This window comes from Barbatula barbatula (assembly GCF_947034865.1).
Source record: "Barbatula barbatula genome assembly, chromosome: 2".
Taxonomy (NCBI): domain Eukaryota; kingdom Metazoa; phylum Chordata; class Actinopteri; order Cypriniformes; family Nemacheilidae; genus Barbatula; species Barbatula barbatula.
Window position 1 is genome coordinate 14,062,168 of NC_136767.1, and position 17,229 is coordinate 14,079,396.

Below are 17,229 nucleotides of genomic sequence, written 5' to 3' on the forward strand. Positions count from 1 at the left end.
CCACAGATGGCTCGATGGATTGGCCTATTAAGCTATATTTTTGCCAACGGTCAAACAAGGTGATGAGATTAAAGACACAGAGTCCAGAACGCTGGTGCGTCCACGTCCAGGTCCCTGCTGTTTGTTCATTAAATGCTACAGCTCGAGCGTCGGTTGCATCTAAAGCATTACCTGTCTGAGCGGAAGTAGTGGTTTTAAGAGGTGTCTTAACACATTCATTTAAAGGTATATAAATGTTGTGCCCATAAGAACAAAGCGAGTCAACAGGCAGGTTCTGGCAAGTGTGCATACCCCCTAGACTGACACGTATACAGCAGACACTTCCTTTAAATACAGGATAACAGCTTTACTGTACAGTAGATACAAATATAGTGTATGATGACATACACATAATATGATCATGCACACCCTCAATTCATGCTCAAAGTCAAGAGCCTATTAAACACCATTTGCTCACCTGGAATACAATAAAGTCTTACAGAAGACTGACAAAAGGCCATGATGGGCGAGAGAATAAACGTTTTGCGTGTAGACTGACAGGTTTGGCTTTTGTCTAGCTATTGCAATCGTGTTTGGAAGTGGGACACCCAGAAAACCATTGAGTCATGTGCTTCACAGTCAACAGCAGGAGGAGACACTAATGCAAATCCTTGGGATAAGGTATATTTCTTACATTGATAACTTAAGACGAGTTAGCTGTAGACTATCTTTCCAACTTATAGGCATATACAGTAGCAACCACCCAACAATAGAGTTGTAAACTCTATTTAACTTGCAGTGAAGCAGTAGTGAGACAAGTTTATCAGATTCTACTTGAATCCAAATATTTATTATTGACTATGTAAATTAGTGGCTTTCATGGCCCTTCAGGTTACAAACATCAAATATGAGTTTTAAGGCATAGGAAACAAAGACTTGAGGTATATGGAACAAAATGGACAAAACACTGAACACTGAGTGAAAGAGAATAATGAATGACGAAAATAGAGGGTGTGGCTTGTGTTTCACACTGGGGGTGTAATTAACGACCGTTGAGAGAGAGTCGCCACAACGGAATTTCAAATGTTTTGACCATTACGTGATTCATGGAGTCTTCAAAGAGTTCCATGAAGTTATGCGTTTCTTTTAAATGGGTGATGAATTAAGACCTCAATTTTAACCCGAGCTTTTGTTATATAAGAGGTAGCTGTATTCAAGCGAACATCCTGTAAGTGTCAGAACTGAAAACGCCCTTGTTACTAAAATGACACAACTACATTTGTGATGATTGAGAAACGGGTAACCAAAGCAACATATTTTTTGGTTAAAGATTCGTTTTGTCCGTCAGTTTAAACTAAACTGCTGATATGCGCTGTGTTGTGTCGCTCTTTTGCTGTGTTGCCATATTTGTTATTAATTAGCGCTTTAACACTTGTTGTTTGGTCTTAGATCAAAAAGCCTCTGCACCTTGGTCTAAATAAATGGTCTGTATTTTAAGACTATTTGTTCTCATTAAATATATAAACAAGTAGCATTTAAGGTTTGTTTTTGTCTTGTCTTTGTTTGCTTATTTTTTCTGTAAAGATCTGGCAACCCTATCAATTTAGTGTGCAAAAGTAAGGACTTCTTTCACTGTTCATTTTTTAAGAGTGACCAAGTAAAAAACATGCAACATTGTGCAGTGCCTGGTTTTGAATGAACACAGTTGCTTCCTTTCGGATTCAGATTTTAGGAATGCGTGGTTGAAGTAAATTTTTAAGTACGTTCCTGCTCACGTGGGTGAAACATTGAGCATCTGTTTGTTCAATTTCAGCGCTGGAATTGCGGAGAGACTACAATTAAAAAGCAGTGCTGTGCAGTCAATATTGGATCCGACTGGAATGGCTCAGCAATCTTATGTGTGTAAAACATATTTGTACTATGCGTCACTATTGCTTTGTTAGAGATCGCTGGATATGTCCTGATAATGTGTAACCTTACGTTACGTGTCTAACAAAATTCACAGGAGGCTCCAACTAAGTTTACTACGCAAACTGCTATCCAGTCATGGCAGTGCGCGTTTACTTCAATGTCTTCAATGCAGACCGACCATATTACAGAGCGTTTCTCGAGACGCCCTCAAAACCTGGGTAGAAAAAGCCTATTACTTATTGATTTTGATGTTTTCGATTGTAAAAAACACACAAACGTCATAAGTAGACCATACAACATAAAATAATAAAAATGGCCAGTTCAGGACACCTTTAATTCTTTATTTCTTAATAGTTGTTTTTCATTAAACGACTAACGCAGAGCTTAAAGTTGTCCGGCACCATGACGGATCTCCGTCTTAAGGCGTTTGGCTGTGGAAAAAAAGATTCACTTAGAAAATGATTACATTTGAAAAAGCTCTCGCCTACCAAGTTCACCTACCAATGGTATGAGAGGAACACAGCTATCCCTCTCAACCAAGCAAACTAACAGACTTAACCAATAAGTAAGCAGCCGCTTAGGGCCCCAGTAAACCAGGGCCCCCCCAGCAAATACCCAAATAAGTTTGTGTATAACATTAGTTTTCATATTTTGTATGGTCAGGATATAACGTTATTATTACATACATGTGAATTTGCCTCCCCAAGGCAGACAGGCAGAGATGGTTAGAACTGAGAAGAATGAGAGATGTTTTTAATTGATTATAAATCTGCATCCATCAATTATTATAAAAAATAAACGAGCTCAAAAAGGTTATCAGTTTTGCTTTTTTAGGGGCTTGTTTATGCTACCTGTTTTGACCAACTCTGATGTGTTTTGGATGTGAATTGTGCTCTATGATCACCAACGAATGATTACATTACTAATAGAGCACAAAATTCATCATAGGTTGTCACTTTATTTTGCTCTCAAAATGCCACACACAATAGGACAAAACAAGTTTTTCTTATTATGATCAATTTGGTTGAATTTGATTTGTTAATCTAAATTTTAAATATAGCATAAAACTGGTTTTGTGGATTAGAATTATCCCCCCCCCCACTTCTTTTGAGTCATTCTGTGATCCATACACACATGGCACAAAATCAAAGTTTAAGAAATGTCTGTCTGAGAAGCTCAAAAACTGCATGTAACAGGTTAGTTTCAAGTTAAATAATTTTCTAATAACGTTCTTTTCTTGTCTGAAAATATCCCCGCTTATGGATTTTATAATAATCCAGGCTCAGGATTTTTTGTCTGAAAATACCCCTGTTTACCACTTTAAATGTGTTAAAAGTTTACCCCAATTAGTTTGTTGAGCTGAAGCTCGTTGACTTACTAGTAACTTCCTCGAACTTTTGAGGGGCTTCATTTACTGCCATTGCTGTGAAAAAAGAAAAAGTTTTCATTGGAGTCAACAGAGTTGAAGTGATTCTCTCTTTCAATGGACTTGGTTCAGCCCAAGCAAAATGATGTCATCGGAGAAGGATCGGGGTGGAAGTCGATTTTCTGATTTAGAATACAGATTGAGGGCACATAATAAAAATGCAATGACCCACACTAATAAACAATTCATAAAAAATATGGCAATATTCCATTAAAATACAGCAACTGGAAATGTTATTTGGCAAAAGGCAAAACTATATTTTTTCCAAAATAAAAAAAAGCATTAATTGACTTCGTCATTAATATTTGTTGATACACCCTTGTAGTCGTAATCCTGGGCCTTGACTCTGTAAGCTTTGTACATGTGCTGTGTGTTTACTGCCATGCCTCCTTATTTTCTCCAACCTGTGCTTCAGTTTACACTCCAAATACAACTATGCATCCTTAATCATATTTAGAATAAACAGAGAAGACCTCAAATTGGACATCACTTTTGAACACTACAGCATATGCAGTAGACATTGTATTACAACACTTTTTTTCACCTTTACCCTAAAACACTAAATTAAATAAAAATTTTAGTTGCATATTCATCTCTGGCCCACTGCAACACCTTTTCATGGTTTGATAGCTTAATTCTGTATAGAAAGGTGTGTGGCATCTTTCATTATTGCTTTCTACAAATATTAAGGTCTGATATAGCTTTGTTTTTCTTTTGGGGGTTTTCTGCCAGCCATCCTTTTGTCAACCTTTTGTCATATTTGGTTACTGGTCAGCCCACCTCTGGGTTAGGTCTTGTCACGAGGGGCACCCGGCAAGCTGTGTGGGCATCTCGACTTGCTTTTCCCACACGTCAACGTTGGACGTGGATGAACCTTGACCCCTCAAGGTCCTCACCATGGCGGGTAGAGACTCCATTCAGTCAACGATTTCTTTTCAGTGCCGCGCCTGTATTTAAAAGCCGGACTCACATTGTGGTCAACGCCTCTTCATTGTCCAGCCGGCAGGCGAGGTCAGAAGACTGGTTGCTGCAGGGTATGTCAAGACTTCCGGAAGCCCATTCACATCTGACCTGACCCCCAGTTCACTGCTGAGACATGGGGATCAAAGCTGGGAATCTGGGCTCTATCCCAGATTTTCTATTGGTTATTTTCTGTTTGAAGAGCAACCAAAGTGACAAATTATATTTTTAAGGGAAGCATTTGTTTCTGTTGGGCATGGGGGTGCTTAAAATGCAAATGCTTTTTTGTGAGTCTGAATAGTTGAAGGTTTCAAAAGGCATCGCCGTGGCTTTTACTGCTAAATGGCTGAATTGGAGTGAATAAGGTTGAAGAGGATATTAGGGATAATTTCAGTGGCTGTTTGTGAGGTATAAACTAGGCTTGTTGCAATAGTCGGTGTCACTACCTACTGCGGCCCCAACCGTCATTTTGAATTTTAAAGTCACTTAGTTTAGTCAAAGACCAAAATACTGCTCCATTCAGCATGTGATTATTCGTTTTGTATGGTCTGTGTTTAATGTGAGCAAATCATTGTACATTTTTGTAGTTTTGTGAGTTTTTATTAAGATATTGAACCCACCATTTATTCAAGCAATTGCCGCTATTTTAAAACTGCATGTAGAATGCATCATGCATAGTGCCGCATCTTCGACCACCCCACTGCAAACCCCCCACCTCCAGTGTCACTGGTACAACAGGTGTTTTTCCGGTGGGAAAATTCCATCACTGCAACATCCCTGTTGTAAACTGATTTAAATCACCCCTTTTAAGTGCACATTAATGGCTTTAGGGTTAATTTAACCCTTGTAGTAGCATGTCTGAGCTTAAACTTTGATTTGCAGGTATTATACAAGGACGCAAATGATTTAAAGATAGCCAACACAGGCTGTTACTTCATAAGCGTAAAACACAGTTTAAATTATGTCAGATTAGTTCTAAATCTGTATAAATGTCCTTGTTCTGATGAACACAGAGCTCTTGGTCACCATTGAACATAGTAGATACAAATGTGCCCCAGAACAGTTTGTTTTCCTACAGTCTTCGAAATATCTTCTTTTGTGTTCAGTAAAACAAAGAAATTTCCAAAGCATTTCTTCCCTACTATGGTAGTCAATGGCCAACAACGGTTTGGTTGAAAGCATTCTTCCAAATATATTTCTCTGTTTCCATGAGGACAAAGAAATGTATACAGATTTGAAGCAACTCATGGGTGAGTATGAAGACTGAATGTTTATTTCTGGGTGAACATTAATATAAATATTTTGGAGCAAATTCATTAAATTAGGATCACATAATACAATTTTTAATTAAAAGTTGTAACCAGGTTGTTTCGTCAGTCAAATCTAAAGTAAAACTAAACAAAAACAAACATGATATGTATGTATCTTTATGGCAAGCAACTTCAAGCAGTACATTTGATCAGTATGTGTTTGATGGGGATCAAACTCTCAACACATTTTGCACTGCTAATGCAATGTTCCACAGAAAAACTGTATGCTGTGCTTATTGTAAGGTTTTGAGGCAAAATGTTAAACGCTTCCTCATTTGTAAATTGCTTTGGATTAAAGTGTCTGCTAAATGAATAAATGTAAACTGTGTGAGTTGCGTTGTCGGTCTGCTTCTTTGTGACCGAAGTATATTTATGTCATGTGGTATGGTTTCAATAACTTGGTATGTGTTGACAACTTGTGTTTTGACCCAGTGCACAGATATGACAAATTTACAAACCAGAAACAGACCTCAGAAGCATAGATGGAAGATGAGATGCTTATATTTGGCTTCAGGGCTTAAGTGTAGATGAAGTGACTTAATATGTTCTGGAAAACAATATAAACAGGTTGTGAATGTCCCTCACGTGAAATCCTCAGCTGTTTCTGGAACATAATCATATAAGAAATCCACAATTAGATCTGATGTGAATTATTGAGAGAAAAGGAGTTTTGTTTTTTGTTTTCTTATTTAAGATCCATGTACTCACTACTTATGTTTTCAGTTTACCCATCCACACCCCCAATCTCTGCTTCTTCTTATGTCTCTCTCTTGACATTGTCATGGCATGGACTACAGAATGGACATACAAGGAGCAAAACATTTCACCCCCCCTTAAAAAATGCATGTAAGCACTGATTTGAGATTGAGGTCCCAGGATGCTAGGTACAGGAAAAGGGTGGGGGCCTGATCTCAGAGTGTGTTTTAAATCATTTTGAGAGGGGTCTCTTTGATTCTCTAGATGCTGTGTGTGTTGAGAGGCACTCTGGTGTTCCTCTCTTGTGGTTCACCTGTCAGATCTTGGAAAGTAGAAATTTGTGGCCTAGAAAACGGAATGGGGAGATTCTCGGTGGGAGGTGTTTCACTCCCTTAACAGGCCCCTGAGCCCCACTGTGTGGTCTGCTGTGCCACAGCACCAGATCTCCTCCAGCCTCCGAGGGAGAGGGCTGGTTTGTGGATGGTGCACGCACATTGATTCTGGATGTGATGGCTTAGGGAGGCTGACAGCTTGCCCGTTCAGACCGCTCGATCCAGATGTTAGCTATTGGGGAGCTTTTCCCAGCCCTTAATGAATTGAGTTACTGTAAAGCTGTAGTAAGTCCATACACACACATTTGTACCCTGCGTTTCCCTTCTGGGTGTTCATAAATGTTGCTGGGGTTGAGGCCCATTCATTGGCCCTGCCAATTATTTGCTAATCCAGTCTGAGAGGGTTTCCGCTTATACACACAGAGCGTGTTTGCCCAGCATTATTTCACCTTTATAATGGTTTAGTTGCGAAAGCAGACTGATGTGGATGTCCATCATTGGAAAAGAACACATTGCCCTGGATGTAGTGGTTAACGTTTTTAGTTTTTATGTACAGCTTATAGTGGTTCCACCAATGTCTTTGAAACAAGTGAAATCTGTTAGCTCACTAAAACAGCAGCCAACGGCTTCAATTCGGTCCCACTGAAAATAAAGCTGGAGAGATAAATAAAAACATTAAGGGTTGTAAAAATAAAGAAAGAGAGGTCAAGCTTTTCTCTGTCCAAGTGGGAATATATCGGAGACATCTTTTATATGCATTTGTAGTTCCTGCCTATATGGAAAGTACATTATCACAGTCCCTGGGTTTTAAGTGCAATAGCATTGTTCTGAAGGCTTGGAAAGGACCGCGGTGAGTGTCCCTGTGCCGTGTGGATTTATGATGCTCAGGAGGACGCTCTGATCTGGCACTGGTCAGTTGGCTTTCAGAAGAGAGTGAGGGGAGAATCGGTCTCCTTTGAACTCTTTGACAGGGCTGTGCTTTTTGGGAATCTGCTCTCCCGTCTGAGCGGCACAAGACAGTAAATCTCCAGCCAGGACGGCACAGCGCTGCTTAAGGTCTTCATTTGTTGCCCAGCAAGACCCTGGCGGTATTCCAATGCAGCTTTGGGGCTTATTGATCTTGGCTGGGGCTGCTTACTCTCCTCTTACTGGGATTTTGGGACATACCTAGGCATCCCACCAAATTTTTAAGCTGCATCCAATTCCCATGCATTTGGGGTGTTGTGTTTGATGGAGAACCGTCAAAAAATGAACATTAAAAAGTGCGATAGACAAATGCATGAAGACAGCGTAAAAAAAAAACTGATGGACATATTTGACCCTGGACCATAAAACCATTCAGTCATAAGTAGCACGGGTATATTTGTAGCAATAGCCTAGAAAACAATGTATGGGGGGGGGTTATACTCACAATCATTAGGATATTAAGTAAAAATCATGTTCCATGGAGATATTTTGTAAATTTCCTACCGTAAATTTATAAAAAAGTAATTTTTGTGAGTGTATGCAGCAAAATGGCGGGAAACATGCCTACAAACTTTGCCCGCTGCTGACCGACCTTAGAGAATTACCCACTCAAGTTTGGCATCCATGTAAAGCTTAGAATTTCTTCTTTTGGTTTCATCTACTCTCTACAATGTCATTGCAGCGGTAATCCAATAGAGAGCGTTAAAATAAACCTGTTTTTGTCTAAGTAAGGGCATCTCTAATGGACAACTTTAAACTCGATTTTCGTTGTATCTCTTACAAATATTGTACTATCCTAACCATATCAACGGAGGCTTAGTTATTTAGCTTTCAGATGATATGATGTATATCTCAATTTTGACCCTCGTGACTGGTTTTGTGGTCCAAGGTCGCATATGCCTTTTTGCCAACATTATAGTACAGCTTTACATAGTAACAAGCAATAACATGTTATTATGTTATTAACATCCTGACTAATGCATGTTGTCTGAGTCATGTATGTATGTTGCATGTATAAAAATAGACATTGTTCTCACTGTCTGATTATTTGTGGAATCGGTGGAATCTCATCGACTGACTCTCTCCACACTGTGTATAGCAACAGTTTAGATTAGACTTGTCTCGTGGCACTGTCATTTTCAGGAATACCTGTGTTGGTTGGAATGGCGATGACGTTGCATTGGTTGGTCTACTCTAAAAACAACATGAAGGAGTTTGCTGTGTTGTTTTACAAAATGACGACACATAGTTACAGAGCTGGACTACTTTCTCAAATAAAGTAGTGACAGACAGGTCCACTTTTACCTTCATATTTCTATATTCCTAATGGCGCTCAATAACCATAAATAATATCCACTTAACAGTGTTTTGCATTTAACATGAATACATTGAAACGATAACATAAACACACCTGTATCTGAGATTGTGGTTTCTGCTGCAAATTTTGAAAAGAACAATTAGACTAATAAAACATTCATAAACAGTAAACAGTATTGAACAGTAAAAAGTAAAGAGGTTTGGTCAGGTAAACATGTTACTGCGATTAAGTCCTTACTCTTATCATTCGAAAGAATTGCATTATTGCAGTCAATGTGAACAAAGTCTGAGAGACCCCTTAAAATCACAAGTGGTTGCAAGAGACACGTTTGATACCAGGTGTAAATTGTAACCTTCTGGCCTGCCCACTTGTGATCGGATCATCTGAAGGAGATTTGTATATTAAGTGTAAACAGGACCTGTTTGAACTGCTCTTCTCTGTCTGGTGGGCTCATTGTGAGTTTTGAAATGCGCAAAATGAGAAGACTCATTAACAAGGAAGTGCAAACAAAATTCGGGTCGCCTTTTTTGTATCACTTTGCATGAGCAACTGTCCCGAGCAAGTATGTTTATGTAGGCCTTATTTGTAAGCAGGATGTTAGTAAACGCAACAGCATATTCAGGGTCAGTGTATGAGCTACCCACAGACAATGTGTATACATTCTGTGTAAAATGTTTTTACATGTTAACCTTGAAAAAAGAATAGACCATAATATAGAAGATCTTCCTCCAAGTTTCAGGTATTTGTTTTGTTTTATATGCACCAAATGCATTTGATATTGTCTTTAATTGTGGGACCTTTTTGAAAGGTGCGTGCATTGCCAAGTACAGAACTGGAGGCTCTTTAGACATTGAAAAAACAAGTGAGACCGGCTCAATTTCATGGTAAGTGCATCTGGAGATATCTAGACATTTCTTTCAAGTGTGTTCTCCACAACTGACTGATATCTGCAGGGGAAAACTTGTCATCCAGAGTAATTGGCTTTTTCTGATATCTGAGCACGCCCTTATACGCCCGAGGTGATCCCTGGTGATGTTCTTCAATGGGGACTTTCTGTCTAATGTTACAATCGCAGAGTGCTGTCTAACCACACAGACGCAGTACAAACACTTGTTTTCAATGGCAGTTTTTAAGCCCTTTATGGTCCTTCAATGAATTCGAGAAACTGACTAATATGTGTGAGAATTTGAATTGATCATTTAATTTAACATTTCATTTTTTGAGCTGACATATCCATTATTCATTTTCCGGGTGTGATATTTATCAGATATACATTTTCCTCTGGCAGTTTTGTGGCCCCAGTCGTTTTATTCTAATCTACAATACCGTGCCGTCCTATCCAAACACAGCACAACATATGAACCCATTTGTGTTCATTTAACTCTGACTGATGCTATGAAATGGTCTAGTGGCTGTTTGCTTGGGCGAGTAACCAGAGAGTTTTGTGGTCTGCAAAACCCACGTGGAATTTATCCATTGCGCCCAAGAGAATGCCTTGTAACCTGAATTGCCTTGGTAAAGCCCCAACTTCAAGAATGGATATGAAACGACATTCATATCCGCAGCTGACTGTTAAATTCATAAATAATGGTGAGAATGCAATTCGTGTTCATGTGCATCCAGTGCGGCTCCCCCTGGCTCGGTAGCAACATGGGGAATTATAGTTCGGCTGCTGGCCATAAGCCCATTTGTGCAGCCCAGCCGCCCCATTCAGCTCATGCCATGTCTGCCCCCCCAGACAGCCAATCAATGCGCTGCGCTCACATGACCACCGATTGTGTCATATCACCCTATAGATGGGACAGAAAGTTCAAGCTTGTGTAAGCCTGTATGCTTTTCAACTCAAGAAACTCACAGCTTCAACAATGCTGTTTATTTGTGCATTTTTTGGTGTTTCACATTACTGTTATGTTTCCTGAGGAGAAAACAGATACTTTTTCACCCCTGCTGACTTCTCACCCCATACTGTATGTAGTCACCAGCCTAGAACAAGCCATTTTAAAATCACCTGCACATTAGCATTTTGACAAATTAGCATTTTGTTGCATTAGCTGGCTGTTAAGACAACAAGCCCAGCTAAAATGTTAATAACTGTTGTTCTTTCTCACTGTTAATTCTGTCATGAATTACCCCCCCCCCAAGATCCAAACCTGTATACATATCTTTTTTCTGATGAACACAAAAAAAACAATTTTTTTTGGAAAAATGTACTATTGATTACGATAGTAGGAAATATTTAAATGGTAGTCAAAGGTGCCCTTGAAATATTTGCTTTCCTTAATTCTTCAAAATGTCGTATTTTGTGTTCAACCAAACACATTTTTCCTACCATGGTAGTCAATGATGTCCCAGTTGCTAACATATTTCCAAATATCTTTCTTTGTGTTCATCAGTAAAAAGAAATGTAAACAGGTTTTGAACAGCTTGAGGGTGAGTGGATGAGGACAGAATTTTCATTTTTGTGTGAAGTATCCCTATAAGATCCTATATATGTCAAGTTAAAATAATTTCTTAGACGTATCGTTTAGACACAACCGTGCTCATCAATGTCGGTTCAGTTGACCAAATAAAAACCATTGGATGTGAGGGTAGTGTTGCTTTTGTTTACAATTTATATTACTTCTGTTATTGCATTGTCTCAAACGTGCATCTTGAGGCATCTCACGTTTTGACATGCAAAGACGTGTTTTGGGAAAATGTACACTAATATTTATCGTACTAAGAAAAGCATAATCTAAAACTAAGAGCATCTTCCTGTAGGCTAGTGTACCAGCAGTCATGTAATGTCATTTGTTTATTCAATTAAATGAATTTTTTATAAAAAGCTGCCTTGCACAGAAGAAAAATGTAAAAGAAGAAGGAAGATGGCATTGTGCTTCATTGCACTGTTGTTTGTGACCTAGAAGGTACACCATTGAGATTTCTCACGCAAGAACTGCAAACCTGGTATTCTCCAGAAGGGGGCCTGCCTCAGACAGACTGACAGACTGGCGAGGCAGAAGGCAGACTGTCTCAGTGCAGGCCTGGGGCAGCTCCGTTTACCAAGATGGATTTGTTAACACTGTTTGGGTCGGTCAGGCCTCAGGGCTAACGCCCGCTGAAGTGACCTAATCTGTCATTAAACTCCTTACACTACGATCGAGCCACAGCTCAATGCCCCCTAAAGACTCGGCAGGAGGAAAGACGAGACACAATCTTTTGACTCAGTAAAGTAGGCCGTCAAGTAACATCAGACACCAATAAATCCCAACATGGCACAGTTACATTCCTGCTTTACACTGCAATAGCTCATCTTTAAACTGTGACTGTTATTGTGGCATGACTCCAATGGCCAAAATACTAATCATATTAAAGAGTTTCATTCGATTTTGGAACATTTTGGTGTTGCTAGACGTGTTATTATCAATTTGATTATCAGTGAGTGTCAATTATGCTTACAGATTTTGACACAATGTAGTTTCATCGGTTTCATAGCAACAGAATATTTGTTCTGTCATTATCTGGCTCTGACTGTTGTTCTTTGCCATTATCAATGAACAAGGGCAGATAATCTCATTTGGTTATAGACATGATGCTCTATTTATTCTGCTTTGAGGAAGGTAATCGGTCGATGTTCGATGACTATCTATGTGGATGTGGATACGGTGGATTCATATCTCAGATCATATGTTATCCATCAGGAGAAAACTAATGTGATGTTTTTCGTACTTGGGTTTCTTAAGTGAATTATCTAAAGATCAGAATGTATTTTACTACTGTATGTAGTTACTCTTTAACTGCAATTGTCATTTTTGGTCACATGCCAAAACTATTTTCCTAATTATCTGTGTTCTTGTGTCCTCATCACTAAGACTCAAAAATTGACTTGAGGAATTAAAACTCATCACAGATTTGTATTGTCTGCTGAGCCGAAGTGTATGAAATTGCTCCAATAGATTCAATCTAACAGATGGTTCTAATCTCCTTGTGGTAATAATGAGGTGCTGACAAAACAGTGTAATCAACCACAGAGTACAAGGCTTTGACATACGATCTTCTTAATCGTCCGTTACTAACGGTTTTGAGGATGCCAAGAACATGTTAACGAAATCTGCATAGTTTCCCTGCCGCACATGGACCTCACATTACAGATCAACAGACACTAACATTACTCTGCCGTTCTGTGAGAAACATTGTGGCTTAATGAGCAGATAACAAACCGTTGACTCTTGGTGAACATAAAAAACTATTAAGGCCAAACTGTTTTTAAATAAAGAGTCTTTATTGTCACATAATTAGGGCTGCCAATTGAAAGATTTAATCACTTTAACACTACAGTTAAGTAGTGTAGTAAGTATGTAACAACAACCAAAGTTGCAGCTATGACAGTGCAAAACCACAAGAACAATATGTACATGAAAAATGGATAGTTGAAAAACAGCCAAGAATGAAATCACAATGCACACTTTATATATACAAGCAACAAACATGCCTCTTGGGATTCAAACCAGCAATCTCGCGGTCTTGAGGCGTGCTCATATTAGGTTGAGCCACTCAGTTGACTTAGTTCACCCTGCCTGTCAAGGACAGGTTTCAGAGCTTTAAGCATCGATATAGGCCAATCCCCGATGGGGCTGAAATTAGACAGTGGAGCAAAAGTAGCAGAAATACAGTGTACAGGCCAAACAGATGTCAGAAGTGACAATGAAATCAAGAATATAATTTTGTATGGAAATACACAACACGAGATTCAAATCCAGAACTTCTTGGACCAGACGCTTGGGGTTTATCTGGTTGTGCAACTAAGTTGACGTGCTTGATCTAGGATCCCGAGGAGAGCTTTCAGAGCTTCAAACATTGACATGAGCCAATTCCTGAAGGGGCTGAAATGAGAGCCTAGAGCAAAAATAACAGAAATACAATGTACAAGAGAAACAGATATCAGAAGTGACAATGAACGCAAGAATATCATTTTGTATAGTAATGCAGAACAGGTTACATACAGTCAAAACTTTAATACGGGAAAGAGACAATGTCACAGGCACAGTAAACTTTGCAGAGGTATTTCTCTCAAAATTTGCCCATAAAAACCCCAATTGGACCATTTCTGTGCGGCTCGGTCCAAAGATCATACAAGTGGAGCTTGAAATAATAGGGCTCATTTGTCAAATGAGCAGTGGGAAAATAAGTTTTTCATATTCTTTAAAATAAGTTATGAACCAAATGTTAGAAAATGACAAATGAGGCATCAATGGAATCGTCATGGACCAGGAGAAATAATTACCGTCAAAAAACGAATTCCAGACAAAACGTTGAAGAGTTATAGGCACTTATATAAAAAGCGTAATATCTCATGAACACTAGGTGGCGCTGTCTTGGATCTTCACATGTATGTCCGGGACTGTAATTCAATGGCGCTTACTGGTGCAGATATATTACACTATTCAAAAGATATTACAATTTATGACTAAATTCTAAATGCCAGAATGCATTAAAATTCTAAATGTGTCAGTCCAAAGATTATCTGAACCATTTTTCATGACAATCGGTCACAATTTCTAGGACATGTAGCGAAAAAATGCAACACTGTACTTTTCAAGATGGCCGCTACTTTAATGGGCGGAGTGTGGCAAGTAGAATTTCTTTAAAATAATTGGATCAAAAGTTACAGCCGTTAAAAAAGTTTTTTTTAAACTGCTGGTGGTGCTATAGAGTGAGAGCTAGAGACCCCATCCTTGGTCAAATGACTACTGAGGACCATCACTACAAGTGTGCCAAATTTCATGATTATCCTTCGTATGGTTCAAAAGGCTGCCATAGTCTCCCTTTGGGGAAGAAGAAGAAGAAGAATACCAACAGAAGCAGCAGTGGCTTGGCCATGATTTATATTTTAATTTCCATAACAAGTCTTTAAACATATAAGTAAGTCTATTACTGGCCATGTGTCTATAGAGTCCATTTGGATTCATGCTGCAATAGAGTAAAGGTTGACTTTCAAGCTTAAATTAATATATGGAAATTCTGTATGAGTCGGAAAGCATTATCAGTTATTTTATTCTATAATATTTTTTTTTATTATATAACGTACTTATGTACAGTATTTAAATATGCATGTGTGTATACTCTTCTACATAAAACCTTGCATCTATAAACATTTTAAGGGCATTTTCACCTAAAAATGACAATTCCGCCATCATTTACTCGCCCTCTTGTCATTTCAAATCTGAATGATTTTATTTCTTCTGCAGAATACAAAAGAACATATTTTGAAGACTGTTGGTAACCAAACAATGTCTGTACCTATTGACTTAAATTGGTTTAGTGTCGATACAATAGAAGTGATTGGGAACTGCCGTTGTTCGGTTACCAACATTCCTCAAAATATCTTCTTTTGTGTTCTGTAAAAGAAAGTATACAGGTTTGAAATGATAAGAGTAAAACTTAAACAATGGCAGAGTTTTAATTTTCGGGTGAACTATCCCTTTATTGCTAGCAGTTTTTATTTTAATTTCCAAATTTAGAGAACAATAATGAAATAATCATTCCTTTTTTCCAGTTACAGAAGTACTTTGAATTGCAGCCTCTAACACGAGGGAGGAGATGGATACTCAACGGCAGCACAACAAACAACATGGAGGCAGTGAAGGAGAGTTTCAGTCAACTCATCCGCCTTTTGGAAGAGGAGGTGCAACCTAGCAGGATATGATTCAATCAAACTTCAAAGTGGAAAGTGGGTTTGAAGTGTTGTTTGCTAAGGAATTTTTTGGGACCTCTCACTCGTAGATGTTTTATAACCCACTGGAGACATATACGCATGTTTTGATGACTCAACAGATGTATTTGTTACCCTTAGGTTAAGGGCCACACATATGCTACCTTGGGAGCAGGTAAACCACAGTCCTTTAAGCATATCAGATTTTTACCGTTGTTTGTAATAGTAATACGCTTTTGGGACTGTTTTTCAATGTGGTGTGCATGTGAAATGTATGTACTGTATATTAATGATCTTACAAGCTTTTATGTGTGACATTTGTTATTATGGCTCAGAATATGAATATCAATGGTGAATTTACAGATTTATAAAGAGTCGCACACAAATGCACATATAAATAGGACAAAGTTCACACAAAATCCTGAAAATGTAAAACATTTAGCAATTTCCAATTATCAAAAATCATGACAAATAATACAATTTAAATAATGAAAAAGACATTTCAAGAACAAATAATAACAAACCAAAAGCTTAACGTAATATTCAATTTTAATGATAAAATGCTTTCTGATTATGAAGCCATTTGTTTAAAAGGCCATTTATTAGTCAAATTTCTTTCGTACCCACATCATAGTTGATATGTGACTGGACTGTTTTCCAAAACAAATCGTTTGAGTTTTGTTTTACTCTTCTATTTTCAGGTTAGGTTGTTAACTGTGTTGTTTGTAAAGGACGCACCCCTTTTTGCATGGCATTACGTGAGCTGTTTCAGGTTCGGGCTGAAATACCAACTCTATCAATCAGTGTCCACAACAGCTGCATTTGACAAGTCCCTGTCCGCCAGTCTTAAGCCCTCCAACTGTCTGCGAAGACTCTCCCTGTCTGCCACCTCACTCTCTCAGTCACTCTCTACAGTCTCACCCACTGCTTCCTGCTGGTATTATCAAAATTCCTATCCACAAATTTAGATTCCTGACTGCGCACCTCTCTGATGTTTGATATTTTATTTCTCACAGGTGTCTCCAAACTAACCGAGTAATTTAGGTCCTTCATTTGAGACACACATGCTGTTCTGTGTATTTATAGTTTAAACTGCTTTATATTTTGCCCGCCAATTGCACTTGACATTTTATTTTTGAAAAACGTATTTGTACGACTGTCGATTTGTTTCCATGTTCCAGACAGATGTATCGTCTTATGCTTGGTGTACCCCAACCTTATCCCATATTTATATACTGTATGAATCATGTTGCTATTGTCACTGTAAATATAAATATTTGCAAATTATTTTGAATATCAATCTGATTGTAGACACCTATGAATCTAATATATGGGGTTATTTTCAAGCCAGTAGTTTCTAAGTTGCACCTCTTCACGGCTACACAGTAAAATTATCAAACTGTCCATCGTATCATTGCTTCCCCATCTAATCTCTGTCTCCAACACAAATTTCATGCGCTCACCATCTGATGTAGATAAAAAGAGGAAGTCAACGTTTCTCAGACAGGGTTCCTGATGTATCATGTCTCAGCCAGGTTTCTTTTTTTCTTCTCATCCTTTTAAACTACCCACGTCGCTTTAATGCATTGTCTGTCACGCAGGTTGCCCCTGCGATTCTTTGATCTGGTCTTCCTCTGTCT

At 38.5% G+C, this 17,229-nt stretch overlaps 1 protein-coding gene across 1 annotated transcript in view; it reads left to right on the forward strand.

Moving 5' to 3' along the window:
* arl15a (ADP-ribosylation factor-like 15a) overlaps nucleotides 1–16,993 on the forward strand; it is an 86,311-nt gene extending 69,318 nt beyond the window's left edge. Inside the window, exon 5 of the mRNA XM_079451124.1 lies at nucleotides 15,434–16,993. Within this exon, the coding sequence (XP_079307250.1) occupies nucleotides 15,434–15,583 (150 nt within the window). The 3' untranslated portion in view covers nucleotides 15,584–16,993. The remainder of the gene's footprint in view (nucleotides 1–15,433) is intronic.
* The last annotated feature ends 236 nt before the right edge of the window (nucleotides 16,994–17,229 follow it).